The sequence below is a fragment of the Mustela nigripes genome, chromosome 12 (genome assembly GCF_022355385.1).
Source record: "Mustela nigripes isolate SB6536 chromosome 12, MUSNIG.SB6536, whole genome shotgun sequence".
Taxonomy (NCBI): domain Eukaryota; kingdom Metazoa; phylum Chordata; class Mammalia; order Carnivora; family Mustelidae; genus Mustela; species Mustela nigripes.
The window spans coordinates 147,283,372-147,300,101 of NC_081568.1; the positions used below are offsets into that span (position 1 = coordinate 147,283,372).

At 45.0% G+C, this 16,730-nt stretch overlaps 1 protein-coding gene across 1 annotated transcript in view; it reads left to right on the plus strand.

Annotated features, from left to right (window-relative positions):
* The window catches only part of RUFY1 (RUN and FYVE domain containing 1), a 64,204-nt gene that overhangs the window by 31,325 nt on the left and 16,149 nt on the right, over window positions 1-16,730 (plus strand). The window contains exons 8-11 of the mRNA XM_059416153.1: window positions 1,057-1,126; window positions 3,474-3,575; window positions 4,397-4,513; window positions 5,765-5,932. Of these exons, the coding sequence (XP_059272136.1) occupies window positions 1,057-1,126; window positions 3,474-3,575; window positions 4,397-4,513; window positions 5,765-5,932 (457 nt within the window). The remainder of the gene's footprint in view (window positions 1-1,056; window positions 1,127-3,473; window positions 3,576-4,396; window positions 4,514-5,764; window positions 5,933-16,730) is intronic.

Sequence of the window (16,730 nt, forward strand, 5' to 3'; positions counted from 1 at the left end):
GTAGTTCTCAAGGAGCCTGTGTGGCTCAGTTGGTTAAGCATCTGATGCCTGATCTTGGATCAAGTCTCAATCTCAAGTCCTGACTTCAAGCCCCACACTGGGTTTCACCCTGGGTGTGGCACCCACTTAAAACAAAAACAAAAACCTTATAATTACCTCCATATCTTTTGTGTTCCCTTTTTCTGCTTTGTGTCATTGTATAATTTTCTCACCATGCCACCCACCCCTCGCAATCCTTGAACCTTGGTTCACAAGTCTCCCAGGGTTTGTTTCTTTGTCCTTGCCTCAGTGGCAAAAGGCACCAGTTAGGGGCAGCAGGGCCTGGAGCCAGACCACCTAGGTTCAGATCCCGCTGCCCCACCAGTGGGGAATGAACATGAGTGAATTTTCCAATGTAAAGTTATGGTTTCATCATCTATGAAACAGGTAACAGTGAGAGTTACTCACAGAATTATGGGGAGGGTCACATGAGTTGATGCACTGAAATGCTTAAAACAAACAGGGCCTGGCACATGGTCCAAAGAGGAAGTTACTGTGCTTGTTATTGTTGCCATTGTTTTTATTGTTTATCAGATTTACATCAGTTTGACATGTTTTTCAGTAGGAAGGTAGTACAGATTACTTAGAGCATTTGAAAAATGAAGCAAAGTATAAAAACAATTTAAAAACCTCATTAGATCCTATAACCCCAGAGTACCAATATCTTGTTACAGATAAGGATCTAGATAAATGACCACTGGCACATTTTGGTTCCCATCTATCCTGTTAGGGAAAAAAAAAATCTGTTTCCTTTCCAACTGGCTAAAAAAGAAATGGATAGCATATTTTGGGGGAAAGACATTGAAGCCTTTTCAGTAAATGTATACACACACACACACACATTCATATTTAGAATTCACGCACACATACATACATATTTAGAATTCTCGTCTCAGTTCATTGGAGACCCTCGGCTTTCCATCCACTGCACAGGAAACCTAGGAATCTGTTATTGCTCACTGGCTGGGGAGACAACCTTTATAAGCTCACTGTTACTTAATGTGTTGTTTTCTCTAGCTGCACAGTTGGGGATCTTCAAAGCAAGATAGATGGCTTGGAAAAGACGAATTCAAAACTTCAAGAAGAGGTTTGTAACTTTCTGAAGTTCTTAGAGTGGCCCGAGGTGCAGAGATGGTATGGTTGGTGTATCTGACCAGAGCTTCTCGCTGGTCGGAATGGGATTGCTAAGCTCGGGTTGAGCTGCACGGGGGGTCAGTGTTCTCAGAGTTCTGCATCCTCAGAATGTCTGTGTTTAGCCCTGCCGGCGCTTCCCATAGCCAAGGCAGCCAATCATGATCCAGTTCTAAGTGACTTAGGTTTCACCACTGCACAGTGCACCCGGGGAAGACCAGGCCTCCTTGGGAAAGCCCAGCTCCTAAGGTGAAGATGCTTTTCTCTTCCTCTTTACCCACCTTCCTCTAATGTAGTCTGTCCCCCTGCTGCCCAGAAGGCACAGACCGTTATGAGGTAAAAGTAACCCTCGCCCACCCCTTCTGTGTTTCGGCCTCTCAGGAGTATGGAACCAGTCTCCCCACAGTGTGGTCTTTCTCTGCTTTCTCACTAGGAAGAGAGAGAATGAAAGGACAGGAAGAAGGAGGGCTGAGGCCGAGGAAGAAAGCTTGCTGCCAGCTGCCCGGCAGTCTCCTTGGTGGACACATCTTGTCTCCTGTTAGCAGGAGGGGGGTTGCTCAGCCTTTCTGAGGCTTTCCACAGGTAGCGGTCCCTGGCTGCTCGGGCCTCCCCACCAGGTCTCCCTGGGGAGGAAGAGGGCTGTGATAGGGGCCAAGGCGTGACCCCCCCCCCCCCCACCTCGGTGTGGAGGCACGTTACGGCCAAAAGAGAGACACAGAGCATGCTTTTGTATGGAGGGCCCAGTTTAAGTCTCACTTTAAACTGACTGCTCTCTCCCACGGGGCCAGCCCTGAAAAGCTTTAAGGAGAGGAGGTCAGATTTGTGTGACAGAAGGAAATTCAGAGCTGGCCTTCATAGATGGGCTTCCCAGGAGCAGCTTCACCACACTTAGAATTAGAGGACCCACGTTTCCCTGGGGTGGGTGGGCCTCTGGGCCTCAGTTTAGGTAGGCAGGTCTTTGGACTCACAGTTCTCATCTCCAGATTGGATGATAACCCATACCTCACAGTGCTGTAGAAATTAGATTAGTATTCTGTAAATTTGCCTAATGCAACACTTGGCGTGTGGAGACATCAGTTGATTTTAGATCAAACAGATTGATTCTTTGCTCTTCCTGGCTAGGTGGCATACTTTCAGTGAAGGTCTGATTTTAGCTTTTGAAACTAAACAACTGGGTTATTTTTTCTTCAAAGGCCAACCGTTTTAATAGAAAACCTGCTTTAGAGAAAAGTCCCTCTTCAGGGTGTGCTCTCCATTTTCAGAGAGCGGATGGAAATTAGCATCTGGCTTTTGCCTGCTTCTTCCCCTTGTAGCAACTAGCACCTCCTAGAGCCATGAAGTTCCTTATTTGGGTGCAGCAGTTCATGGTTAGAAGCCCCAGTCATGGGTTCCTAGACCTCTTTGACTTAGATGCTTTTGAGGAAGGTGAGCAAGGAGTTGGGTGCTTCAGGCCCTCCCCCGCTTTGGTGAGTGATGCCAAGAGCACCGCCAAGTGTCCCTCTTCTTTCCCCTTCCCCAGCCTGCCCTTCTCTCGCCAGGCTGTGTTGGGAGGCTGGATAAGGAGAGGTTGGTGGGTGTGCTCACGCCTCTGCCTGCCTCTCCCTAGGCATCCTGTTCCAATACACTTTGCCCTAAACTATGGGAACTCACTCAAGGACAGGAAGAGGCTCTCCAGGGCCTGTCTTCTGATTCCTCCCCCAGAAGGTTTTCACTCTCCCTTCGGGGATCAAATATCCTTTTGCTTAATGGCTGGCAAAACTGAAAAGAACCAAGAATCAGAACAAAAGCCCACAATCCCTTTGCTAAGTGAGAGCTACTGTGACCACCTTCATCATTGGTGTTTATATAGGCCCCAAATTTTCCTAGGCGTTTTTCACCTAGGGGATTTTTTTTTTTTTTTTTTTAAATTAGAGGTGAGAACACCCTCCATAACCCACGTTTTTCCCCTCCCGCTGTTCTTCCCTAAGTATGTTCTCTGGTCGTTAAAAGCCTCTGCTTTTAACTAGGAACTACATGTTTGTCTGATGCCCCCACTGCCATTCCTTAAACCACTTCTCCAGGGTTGGACATTCAAGCGTCTGTCAGTTTGTGTCCGCGAATGTTTGCCTTGAACTAGTTTGCTCTCGTGTTTTCAAAACTATGTCCGTGCGTTACCTATTCAAAACCCAGAACTGAAACGAGAAACAAGAAATCAGATACGTGGAAATCCATCGTCACTGGCGAAGGTGCCGGACGTCAGCTTTTAAATTTGAGCGGTAAGAGTAGTGCTGATGTCGAGAAACATAAACATCTTTCTTTACCAGCTTTCAGCTGCGACAGACCGGATCTGTTCGCTTCAAGAAGAGCAGCAACAATTGAGAGAACAAAACGAGTTAATTCGCGAAAGAAGTGAGAAGAGCGTGGAGGTGAGACGAGACGCTGGCCTCACTGGGGGGGCGGCGGGGGGGCACGACGCACGCACGCACGCACGCACGTAGGCCGCACGCAGGCACGCTCGCGCGTATACGTCCCCGATGGACCTCAAGCCCCCTGCGCGGCAGTGACGCAGGCTGCCCGTAGTGCACAGCTGCGGCGTTTTGCCGCTGCGTCCGCCCTCCCCCTCGCGGGTCACCGGGGCCACTGTGGGATGCCACCCCGGACGCCGCAGATGCTTGCACCTCCCTGCGATAGAGAGAACCCCTTTCCTGTGCTGCAGAGCTGCTGGCCGGCAGCTGTCCTACCTGATGACCTGAGAGCACGGAGAGACCGTATCTGGTTCATCTCCAAATCCCCCGGTGCTGAAGAACGTGCCGGGTAAGGAAAGTCTGCGCTGAATGGGGGCCTTTCCCACTGAAAACAACAGCTCTGCTTTAAAGAAAATTAAATGGAAATTGTTTTCCGAATCCAGCTTTCAAAAGTCTGGTGATTTGCTTCCGTCTTTCAAGTTCAAATGTATTTTTGGAATATCTTTTAACCTTTTTCTATTATGCCTAAAAAATAGAAATTATCCTACATCTTTAAAAATTGTGACATTAAAAAAAAAAAAATTGTGACATTAAAAATATTTTTTTTTCTCTTAGTTTAAGTAGGCTCCATGCCCAGGGTGGGGCTTTGAACTCATGACCCTGAGATGAAGGGTCATGAACACTATACGGACTGAGCCAGCTGGGCATCCCAGTGGTGTATTTTAAAATAGTTTGTAGTTAGCTCACTTCCATAAACAAACCATTCCTTTTGTTATCCACAGATAACAAAACAAGACACGAAAGTTGAGCTGGAAACTTACAAGCAAACTCGGCAAGGTCTGGATGAAATGTATAGCGATGTGTGGAAGCAGCTAAAAGAAGAGAAGAAAGTCCGTTTGGTGAGTATGCAGGACAGAGTGTGTTGAGAAGGTATTCCCTGGTAGCCCGCCAGGTTCTTTGTTGGTGTGTTTCAAACACGTTCCCTGATCTACTTTTAAAAACAAATGCGTTTTGGGGGGCATCTGGGTGGCTCACTGTTAAGTGCTTGCCTTCAGTTCAGGTCATGATATCAGAGTCCTGGGATGGAGTCCCTCATCAGTCTTCCTGCTCAGCTGGGAGCCTGCTTCTCCCTCTTCCTCTCATACTCTCCCTGCTTGTGTTCTCACCCTGTCAAATAAATAAATTTTTTTTTTTTTTTAAAGGGCTACTACTAAGCTCTGAGTTTTTTCTATCTCTATAAACCTTTGTCAGAGTTCACCATGAGATCAGATTCATGGTTGCTTTGCCAGTACAACTCCCTCACCCACAACCTCTGGTCTTTTTCTTTCTACCCAGTCTGCATGCCAGTGACCAGTGATTTGGTTTTTTTGTGTGTGTGTGTTAAGTAGGCTCTACACCCATCGTAGAGCTTGAACTTAAACCCTGAGATCAAGAGTCAAGGGTGCCAGCCAGGCACCCAGGCACCCCAGCCAGTGTTTTTTTTATTAGACCCAGCTTTTGGGCCTGCTTTGTTTCTTTGCTTCTTTGCACCAATGTGGAGACGTGTCCTGAGTTATCCAAGATGGAACTGGTTCAATATGATCACACCCCTGTTGCCATAATCTAGGATCCCTTTACAAAAACTCATATGGCAGGGCGCCTGGGTGGCTCAGTGGGTTAAGCCGCTGCCTTCGGCTCAGGTCATGATCTCAGGGTCCTGGGATCGAGCCCCGCATCGGGCTCTCTGCTCAGCAGGGAGCCTGCTTCCCTCTCTCTCTCTGCCTGCCTCTCTGTCTACTTGTGATCTCTGTCTGTCAAATAAATAAATAAAATCTTAAAAAAAAAAAAAAAAACTCATATGGCAGTGTCACATTGCTGAGCAGACATTCTTTCAGTCTCCGCGTTCTGGTCTTCAGGCTTAAAGAACATGGTTGCTGCAGTGTGAGGCTGAGTGCCACCTACCAGCTTTCTGACACACAGAGCCAGTATTCATTATACAATAAGAAAAAGGGGAAAACTTAATCTAGTCCTTTCCAGACAAACTCTGCTAAATCTTGCTAACCTATTCTGACTTCGGTTTTTTATTTCTGGCACTGCCCAGGATACAGCCCCAGGTAAACACATCTCTGCGGCTGTTTCAGTAATACTTGCCTTATTAATACCTTCTTAAGGAACTAGAAAAAGAACTGGAGTTACAGATTGGAATGAAGACAGAAATGGAAATTGCCATGAAGCTGCTCGAAAAGGACACCCATGAGAAGCAGGACACCCTGGTCGCCCTCCGCCAGCAGCTGGAAGAAGTCAAAGCGATTAATTTACAGATGTTCCACAAAGTTCAGGTGGGAGTTAGCTTTGTGTCCCACAGCCTGGTTTCCTGCTGCTTGTTGCAGGCTGCCTCTCAGTCTGTCCCCATTCTTCCTTCAGGAGAAAGAGGACACATCTGTGAGGCACTCACATGAGGCAGGCCTAGACCCTAGGCCCTAACCCTGTCACACGTTCCTGTGCTTATTTTAATTGAGCCTCCCAGCAGTCTACGAGAAAAATGTATAACATGGGGGAAATGTAAGTAACGAGGCAGAACCCCCTGACTGCATCACATGCTGGGGCTGGCCCAGCCCCTAAGTAGAGCTGACAACGCAACTGTGCCTTCTGAATCCAAACCCAGTCTCGACTTACTGTTCCCTTCGCTGTCTCCCCAGTGTCTGTCGCCTCTGCTTCAGTGACTAACTCCCTGCCCCCAGGGGTTGGAGAAATGGAGTATGGAGTAATATAAGTTAGTATCGTCTTTTCAAACTTGGCTGTGACACTCATCTTGCGGAGTCTCCAGCCGCACAGCTTGCCATGTCTCCTGTCATGTTGGAGTGGTCCAGGGGAGCTAGCCCAGAAAGAAATGGTCATGCCACAGTTTGAAGCTAACATCTGAGGTCACATACCTTGGGCACCTGGGTGGCTCAGTTAGTTAAGTGTCAGCCTTCAGCTTAAATCAGGGTCCTGGGATCGAGTTCCCCATCGGGGCTCTCTGCTCAATGGGGAGTCTGCTTCTCCCTCTCCCTCTACCCCTCCCCCTGCTCCTGTGTGCACTCTCTCCCAGTCTCCATCATGAAGAAAAAATATTTAAAATAAAAAATCGCAAAGCTTTCTTGCCAAGAAGCTATGGCAGCACCCAAGACCTTCTCAAAACTTTTCTTCTTTTGAAATTCTGTTTTCTGTTTTTAATGCCCAGACTATCCTACTTCCTCTTCCTTAGCTGTCATGCATCTGTGTGAGAAATGGTGTGAGGGCGGACACGCGTGTTCTTTTGTCCGGCTGTTTTTAAACTGTTGTGTAACCGACATTATCATAATAGCAGCAGTTAGAAATTAAAGTGTAGGGAGAAAGTGGAAAATAGCCTCACTGTTTTCCTTCCCAACACATTCTCTTTTTTAATTTGTTCGTGTTTTCTTCTGCTTTGGGTCCATCTATAAACGTAATTTTTTTTTAAAGATTTTATTTATTTATTTGACAGAGAGAGATCACAAACAGGCAGAGAGGCAGGCAGAGAGAAAGGAGGAAGCAGGCTCCCTGCTGAGCAGAAAGCCCAATGTGGAGCTCGATCCCTGAGATCATGACCTGAGCCGAAGGCAGCGGCTTAACCCACTGAGCCACCCAGGTGCCCTGTAAACGTAATCTTTTTTTTTTTAAGATTTTTCTTTATTTGACAGATCAGAAGTAGTCAGAGAGGCAGGCAGAGAGAGAGAGAGAGAGGAGGAAGCAGGCTCCCCGCTGAGCCTAGAGCCTGATGTGGTGCTCGATCCCAGGACCCTGAGACCATGACCTGAGCCGAAGGCAGAGGCTTTAACCCACTGAGCCACCCAGGCGCCCCCTGTAAACGTAATCTTAATGCATGTTAGGGGAAGCCATCCTGCCATAATAATTTAGCAGACCCTAAAACAGAGCATTCCAGACCAGCACTTTTCCTCCCCACGGTCCCTCAGGGACCCAGGCCACTCTGATCAATGCCATTCTTGCCAGTGGAAGGGGAGAGAAAAACAAAAATTCCAGAGGCAGGATTTCCTCCCAGACAGTGAGAGAGAAGTTAAACACATTACGTTCGATTCCATAGCAAAGGGCGACGTGAGGCGGCATGGCCAGGCGTGGCGGCGAGAGGAGCCTAGGGCTGGCGTTTCTGGGCTGCCAGCCCAACGAAGGGGAACATATGGGTTAATAGACAGGGTTGTCGCTACCCCATCAGCCCCACCGATCTCCTGGAAGTCCGGTTCAGTCCCGGAGTTCTCATTGTCCGCAGCCCCTGCGTGTTGGGCAGCACTCTCCACGGAGCCCATAAGGCCTGTTTAAACCACAAGACCAACTGTCTTTCATGTTAACCCATCCCGCCCAGCATAAAATGGGGGAGACAAAACAGGATTGCCAAATGCCTGTTTGCAAAGGGAAACGAGGGACACGCAAGGCAGACCCCAGCCGGCCATGGTGCTCACTACGTCTCTGGGCAGGAGCCATGAAGGCTAGCCAAGGCGCCAGAGGCGTTAGCCTCTCTGACTACCCTTCCTCTGTGGATTGAAGAACTTGTCTGCGGACTTCCATGGTCCCTGAGAGGTCTGCCGTCCCCGTGGCCTTGGGAAGCGGGCTCTTGGGGTTGGGGACTTCCTGGTGGGAGCATGGCTGTTGTGGCCAGCTCCTTCCTGGTGTCAGTTTGCTGACCTGGAGATTTTCTTCAGGATCAAACGGTTGCAGATGTTCTTCAGGCCTGACTGGTTTTATTTGACAATGCAGTCCCCTCGGTCATTGTGTGTGTGTGTTTGTCCTTGGTCTGTGTGTCAGTGCCCACAGTTCACTGTCCCATTTACTAAACCCAGTTTTCGTGCCTGCCTCAGCCTCTCCCACCCACTCCCTCACATCAGTGGCCAGCCAGCTGCTCAGCAGTCCGCAGAGGGCTTTCCCGCACCCCCGACCTCTTCTGCAGGATGCCGTGGGGCCTCCGGGGCTCACTTGCCAGTTTCTCTCACTTCCTTCTGGGCGCAGAAGCAGCAGGTGGCTTTCCTAACCTGGTCAGGCCCCTGCCCTTGCACTCTGCTCCTGTGCCAACAGCCCCCTCGGTCACGGCCCCCACAGCAGCACTCCGGCTCTTTACAGCCATAGCCCCCGGGGCCCTGGCGTGGTTGGTGTGGTTCCAAATCCAGTCTTGGGCAAGTAATTCTGCTTATTGTTCGCCATGATTGTCACCCCTGCTCTGACGGTGCCCAGCCCTGGACTGCCTAGTCCTTGCTACATACAGGACTTTTCTTGGCACAAGGGCTTCAAGAGTGCCCCTCAGTGTGGGGTCCAATGTCATAAAACGTCCCTTGTTTTTTTTTTCTCCTCATGCCTGCTCCCATCCTTGTTCCTCTGGGCCCATGTTGTAAAGTGTTTATTTTTGTATGGATATTTGTCATTCCAAAATGCGTATCATCTTGGTCTTGTGCATGGCTCTTCTCTTTCTTTTTTCCCCCTCAGAGGTCCGCATAGCCGGGGGTGTACCTGGTTTGGGCTTCGAAATGGTTAGTCGTGGGGTTTGGGGTCATCCCTCCCCTGTGGGGGACACTGTTCCTGCCATTCCACCAGCACACAGCACAAACACCCCCGTGGCAGCTGGTTTACACATCCTCCCGCACCTCCCCAGGGATTCAGGAGAGTCTCTCTGCCAGACAGAAGCTGGAGTACCTGCTGGACAGACCCTCCTTTTGTGTCCTTGATTTGTGGAAGCCCAGCCACTTCTCTTTCCGGGAGGGCTGCACCAGCACACGCTGCCCCCTTCAGTGCTGTCTGCTGACATCTGTATTCTGAGTGTGCTTGTTTTATGTGCACTGGTTGGCCTAGTGAGTGTCAGCAACATCCCTTCGTATGTTTGTTAGCCTTTCGTGTTTCCTGTTCTTGCCTGTTCATATTTTTGTCCTCTTTTTTTTTTTTTTTAAAGATTTTATTTGTTTATTAGAGAAAGCACAAGCAGCAGGAGAGGGAGAAGCAGACTCCCCGCTGAGCAGGGAGCCCGATACAGGTCTCGATTCCAGGGCCCTGATACCATGACGTCACCCAGCTGAAGGCAGACGCTTAACCAACTGATCCACCCAGGCCCACCGTCCTTGTTTTCTTTTTTAAATTGAAGTACAGTTGGCATTAGTTGCGGGTGTACAACATTAGTGAATCCAGTTCTGTTACACAGAGCTCATCACAATAAGTGCAGGCACCATCTGTCACCATACAATGTGATTACAGTATTGTTGACTTTATTACCTATGCTATATTTTTCATTCCTGTGACTGACTTAATTTTTAAGTGGAAATTTTACGTCCTAATCCCCTTCACCTATTTCTTCCATCTGCTGCCGCTCTAGTTTGTTCTCTATTCTTGAGTCTTTTTCTGGTTTGCTTTGTGTTCTGGATTTCACATATAAGTGAAATCAGATAGTTTTTGTCTTTCACTTTGTGACTTATTTCACTTAGCATGTTACCCTCTAGATCCATCAGTGTCATTGCAAATGGCAAGATCCCATTCTTTTCTGTGGCTAAGTAATACTCCATTGTGTGTATACCCCACATCTTCTTTATCCATTCATCTGTCGATGGACACTTGGGCTGCTTCCATATCTTGGCCCTTTGGAAATAATGCTGTAGTAAATATAGGGGTGCACATATCTTTTTGAATTCATATTTTCACTTGCTTCAGTGAAATTACTGGATCATAAAATATTTCTATTTTTACTTTTTTTTTTTAAGGAACCTCCAGTCTATTTTCCACAGTGGCTGCACCAATGTACATTCCCCCCAACTGTGCAATGAGACAGGCACGAGAACTGTGTTTAATAAATGAAGCAATAAACTGGTCACATGGGTTGAGGGGAGATAAGCCAGAGACAATGACTGAGGGAACTTTATTATCAAAGAATCCATGAGTCAGGCCGGAAGAAACCTGTGACTGATCCTTAATGCAGCCTCCAGGCCAGCAAACTGAGACCATGTCTTCTACCAGCACTTGTTATTTCCTGTCTTTCCCACACTAGCCTTTGTCACCAGTGTCCACCGACACCTCACTGTGGTTTTGATTTCCATTTCCCTGCTGGTGAGTGACGAGCATCTTTTCACAGGTCTGTTGGCCATCTGGATGTCTTCCATAGGAAAACGCCTATTCAGGTCCTCTGTCCATCTTTAATCAGAGTACTTTTTGCTGTGGTTTATTGTAGGAGTTCTGTGTATATTTTGGATACTAACCCCTTATCAGACATGTCATTTACAAATGTCTTCTCCCATTCCGGAGGTTACCATTTCATTTTGTTGATGGTTTCCTTCAGTATGCAAAAATTTTTAAGTTTGATATTGTCCCAATAGTTTATTTTTACTTTTGTTTCCCTTGCCAGAAACACGTTGCTAAGGCCATTGTCCCAGGAGATTGCAATCTGTGCTTTCTTTTAGGATTTTTATGGTTTAGGGTCTCATTTAGGTCTTTAATCCATATTGAGTTTTTTGTATGTGTGGTGTATGAAAGTGGTCCAGTTTCATTCTTTTCCATGTGGCTGTCCAGTTTTCTCAACAGCATTTGTTGAAGAGACTGTCTTTTCCCCGTTGTGTATTCTTGGCTTCTTGTGGTAGATTAATTGACCATATGAGCTTAGGTTTACTTCTGGGCTCTCATCCTTTTTCATCGGTCTAGGTATCTGTTTTTGTACGAATATCATGTTAATTCTTCCAGCCTGTGAGCATGGTCTTTCTGTCATCTTCAGTTTTTTTCATTCATATCCTGATAGTCTTCACAGGGTAGGTCTTTCACCCCCTTGGCAAAATTTATTTTTAGATTTTTGTTTGTTCGCTTTTGGGTTTTTTTTTAAGGATTTTATTTATTTATTTGACAGAAATCACAATAAGCAGAGAGGCAGGCAGAGAGAAAAGAGGAAGCAGGCTCCCTGCCAAGCAGAGAGCCCGATGTGGGGGTCAATCCCAGGACCCTGGGATCATGACCTGAGCTGAAGGCAGAGGCTTTAACCCACTGAGCCACCCAGGCACCCCAATATTTTATTATTTTTGATGCAGTTATAAATGGGGTTGGTTTTTTTCTTAATTTTTCTTTTGTGCTACATTGTTATTAGTGTGTAGAAATACAACAGACTTCTGTATATTAATTTTGTATCCGCAACCTTACAGAATTCGTTTATCTGTTTTAAAATTTTTTGGTAAAGTCTTTCAGGTTTTCTGTCTAAAGTATCATGTATTTGCAAATAGTGAAAATTTTACTTCTTTCTTACGAACTTGGATTCCTTTTATTTCTTTTTGTTGTCTGATTACTGTGGCTAGGATGTCCAGCTCTATGTTGAATAAAAGTGGGGAGAGTGGACATCCTTGTCTTGTTCCTGATCATGAAGGAAAAGCTCTCAGTGTTTCCACATTGCATCTGATGCTAACTGTGCGTCTATCATATATGGCCTTTATGATGTTGAGGTCCATTCCCTCTGAACCCACTTTGTTGAGAGTTCTTACCACAAATGGATGTTATATTTTGTCAAGTATTTTTTCTGCATCTATTAAGATGATCATACGGTTTTTATCCTTCATCTTGTTAATATGTTGTATCACGTTGATTGATTTGCAGATGTTGGGCCAGCTCTGCATCATGGAATAAATCCCATTTGACTCTGGTGAGTGATCCTTCTCTTGGATCATTGCATTCAGTTCACCAGTATTTTGTTGAGGATTCTTGCATCAGTCTTCATCGGGGACGTTGATCTGTAGATTTCTCTGTAGTGCCTTTGTTCTGGTTTTGGTATCAGGGTCCTGCTGGCCTCATAGAATGAATTTGAAAGTTTTCCTTCCTCTTCTGTTTTTTTGGAATAGTTTGAGAAGATTAAGTATTAACTCTGTTTAAATAAATATTTGGTAGAGGGCGCCTGGGTGGCTCAGTGGGTTAAGCCGCTGCCTTCGGCTCAGGTCATGATCTCAGGATCCTGGGATCAAGTCCCACATCGGGCTCTCTGCTCAGAACAGAGCCTGCTTCCCTTCCTCTCTCTCTGCCTGCCTCTCTGCCTACTTGTGATCTCTCTCTCTCTCTCTCTCTCTCTCTCTCTGTCAAATAAATAAATAAATAAATAAATAAATCGATAAATAAATAAATAAATATTTGGTAGAATTCCCCTGTAAAGCCAAGTGGTCATGGACTTTTGTTCATTGGGAGTTTTTTTTATTACAAATTTAGTTTCACCACTAGAAACTGGTTATTTCTTCCTGGTTCAGTCTTGGAAGATCATAGGATTTGGATAATTTACCCTTTTCTTTTAGATTGTTCAGTGTATTAGCATATGATTTTTCATAGCATATCCTATAGTCCTTCATATTTCTGTGGTGTCGATTGTTACTTTTCCTCTCTCATTTCTGAATAGATTTATTTGAGTCCTCTTTTGCTTTTTCTTCTTCTTCTTTTTTTTTTTTTTAAAGATTTTATTTATTTGATAGAGATCACAAGTAGGTGGGGCAGGGGTGCAGAGCAGGCTCCCCGCTGAGCAGAGATCCCGAGACACAGGGCTCCATCCAGGGCCCCAGGATCATGACCTGAGCCAAAGGCAGAGGATACTTAACCTACTGAGTCACCCAGGTGCCCCTCTTTTTTTTTTTTTTAATTTTACTTATTTATGACAGAGATAACAGGAAGGGAACACAAGCACAGGGGAGCTGGAGAGGGAGAAGCAGCCTCCCCACCAAGCAGGGAGCCTGACTGAACCACCCAGGTGCCCCAAGAGTCCTCTTTTTCTTGATGAGTCTGAGTAAAAGTTTATCAGTTTTGTTTATCTTTTCAAACAACAGTTCTTGTTTCCATGTGTTCTTTTCTACTGTTTTTTAAGTCTATTTCATTTATATCTACTCTTACTTCCTTCCTTGAACTGATTCTGGACTTTTGCTTTTCTTTTTCTAGCTGCTTTAGGTATAAGGTTAGATTGTTTCTTTGAGATTTTTCTTTTCTGTAGGGAGGTATCACTAAACTTCTTTCTTAGAACTGCTTGCTGTGTCCCAGAGATTTTGGACCATTTCCCTTTTTACTTGTCTCCAGGTACTTTTTAAAATTTCTCCTTCGACGTTTTGGCTGACCAATTTGTTGTTTAGTAGCATGTTGTTTAGCTTCCACATGTTTGTGTTTCTTCTCTGTGTGTGTTGTTCTTTTCCCTTGTAACTGACTTCAAGTTACATACTGTTGTGGTGAGTAAAGATGCTTCATAAGATTTCAGTTTTCTTAAATTTATTGAGATGCCTTTTGTGGCCTAACATGTGATCTGTCCTGGAAAACGTCCCATGTGTACAAGGAGGGAATGCATATTCTGCTTTAGGATGGAATGTTCTGTGTGGATCTCTTAAGTCCATCTGCTCCACTGTGTCACTCAAAGCCTCTGTTTCCTTACAGATTTTATGCTTGGATGTAAGTGGGGTGTTACAGTCCCCTACTGTTGTATCATTGTCAGTTTCTGTCTTAATGTCTGTTAATAGCTGCCATATGTATTTAGGTGCTCTGGTGTTGTTGCACAGATATTTACAATTGTTACTTTTTTTTGCTGGATTGATCCCTTTATCGTTATATAATACTGTTTTGTCTGACATAGGTACTGCTACCCCAGTTTTGTTTTGTTTTTTGTTTGCCTCCATTTGCCTGCAGTGTTTTCCTGTCCCTTCCTTCACTTCCTTCACTTTCAGTCTGTAGGTTTTTAGGTCTGAAATGAGTCTCTTGGAGGCAGCATATAAATGGATTTTGTTTTTTTAATCCATCTGCTACCCTGTGTCTTTTGATTGGAGCATTTAGGCCATTTAACATTTAAAGTTACTACTGACAGAATGCCTGGCTGGTTCAGTCAGTTGAGCAGCTGGCTCTTGGTTTCAGTTCAGGTCATGATCTCAGGGTCATGAGATCAGTCCCTGTAATGGGTCTGCTGGAGAGTCTTTCCCTCTCCCTCCCTCTCCACTCCTCCCCCCTGCTTGCATGCATCCACTCAAGCACATGTTCTCTCTCCCTCAAATAAAATATTTAAAAGTTACTACAGATGGGGCACTTGGGTGGCTCAGTTGGTTGTGTCCAACTCTTGATTTCTGCTCAGGCCATGTTCTCAGGGTCATGAGATGGAGCCCCAAGTCACTCTCCCTGCTCAGCAGAGAGTCTCCGTCTCTCCCTCCACCTCTCCTGGTTTGCACATTTGCACACACATACATGCACACATGCTCCCTCTCTCTCAAACAAATAAAACTTAATAAATAAAGGGGTGTGTGGCTGGCTCAGTTGGTAAAGCACCTGCCTCAGCTCAGGTCATGATCCCAGGATCCTGAGATCAAGCCCCATGTCAGGCATCCCTGCTACTATGGAATCTGCTTCTCCCCCTGCCCGTCACTCCTCATTCTGCTCATGCACGTGCACTCTGTTTCTCTCTCAAGTAAAATCTTAAATAAATAAATAAATAAATAAATAAAATGAAAAATAAAATTATTGACACATATGTGTACTTACTGCCTTTTTGTTCATTGTCTGGTTGTTTTATAGTTCTTCTCTGTTCCTTCTCTTGCTCTCTTCCCTTGTGATTGATGGCTTTCTGTAGTGTTGTGCTTAGGTTCCTTTCTTTTTACTTTCTGTATGTATATCTGTTGTAGGTTTTTGATTTGTGGTTACCATGAGATTCATGTATAACATTCTGAGTATATAACAGTTTATATTACGTTGGTGGTCTGTTAAATTTGAACACATTGTAAAAGCACTACATTTTGGGGCACCTGGACGACTCAGTTGGCTCAGCATCTGCCTTTGGCTCAGGTCATGATCCCTGGGTCCTAGGATTGAGCCCCACATTGGGCTTCCTGCTTAGTGGGGAGTCTGCATCTCCCTCTTCCTCCGCCTCTCTCCCTGCTTGTGCTCTTTCTCTCTCTGTGTCAAAGAAATAAGCAAAATCTTTAAAAATAAATATATAAATAAAGGTACTACATTTTTACTCCTTTTTTTATATATGATGTAATATTTTATATCTTTTTATTTTGTGTATTCCTTAACTGCTTTTTAATATAATTGTACTGTTTTATCTTTTACTCTTTTTACTAGCATTATAAGTAATTGATCTCCTGCCTTTATTTTATGTTTGCTTTTGCCAGTAAAGTATTTCCATTTCATAATTGTCTTAGTGTAGTTATGGCCTCTTCTTTTCCACTAAAGAATATTTCTTGTGAGACTGGTTTCTTGTGAGACTGGTTTAGGGATGATGAACTCCTTTCACTTCAGTTTGTCTGGAAAACTCCTTCTCTCTCACACCAGATAGAGTACTCTTGGTATAGGATTCTGCCTTTCAATGCTTTGGATGCATCCTGCCACTCCCTTCTGGCCTGCAGTTTCTGCTGAAAAATCCACTGATGGCCTCATGTGGTTTCCCTTGTATGTAACTATTTGCCTTTCTTTTGCTGCATTTAAGATAGCTCTCTGTCATCTTTGCCATTTTAACTATTATGCATCATGGTGTGGACCTCTATTGCTTGAGCTTGTTTGGGGCTCTCTTCCTTCCCCCAGGTTAGGTTAGGAAAGTTTTCAGCTGTTACTTCTTCAGATGGGTTTTCTGCCCCCTTCTCTCCCTCTTTTCCCTCTGGGATATCTACACTGTGGATGTTAGCATGCTTGATGCTGTCCCAAATGTTCCTTGACCTAACCTCTTTTTTAAAATTTTTTTTGTTGGGGGGGATTCTTTTTTCTTTTTGCTAATGAGCTTGGGTGCTTTCCATTTTCCATCTGTCTTCCAGATCTCTGATCCAGACCTTCTGCATCCTTTAATCTGCTGTTTCCTCTCTCTAGTGTATTTTTTATTTCAGTTCTTATGTTCTTCAACTCTTATTCTTTTCTATAATTTCTCTTTGTTGAAGTTCTTACTGAGTTCATCCACTCGTTTGTCAAGTCCAGTGAACATCTTTATGACCATGACTTTGAACTCTTTCTCAGGAGGATCACTTACCTTCATTTCATTTAGTTCTTTCTATAAATTTTGTCTTATTCTTTCATTTGGAATATATTCCTTTGTTTCCTCATTTTGCTTGACTTTCTGTGCTTGTTTCTGTTTATTAGGCAGAGCAGCTACCTCTCCCAGTCCTAAAGGAATGAGTAGCCTGTGTAGGA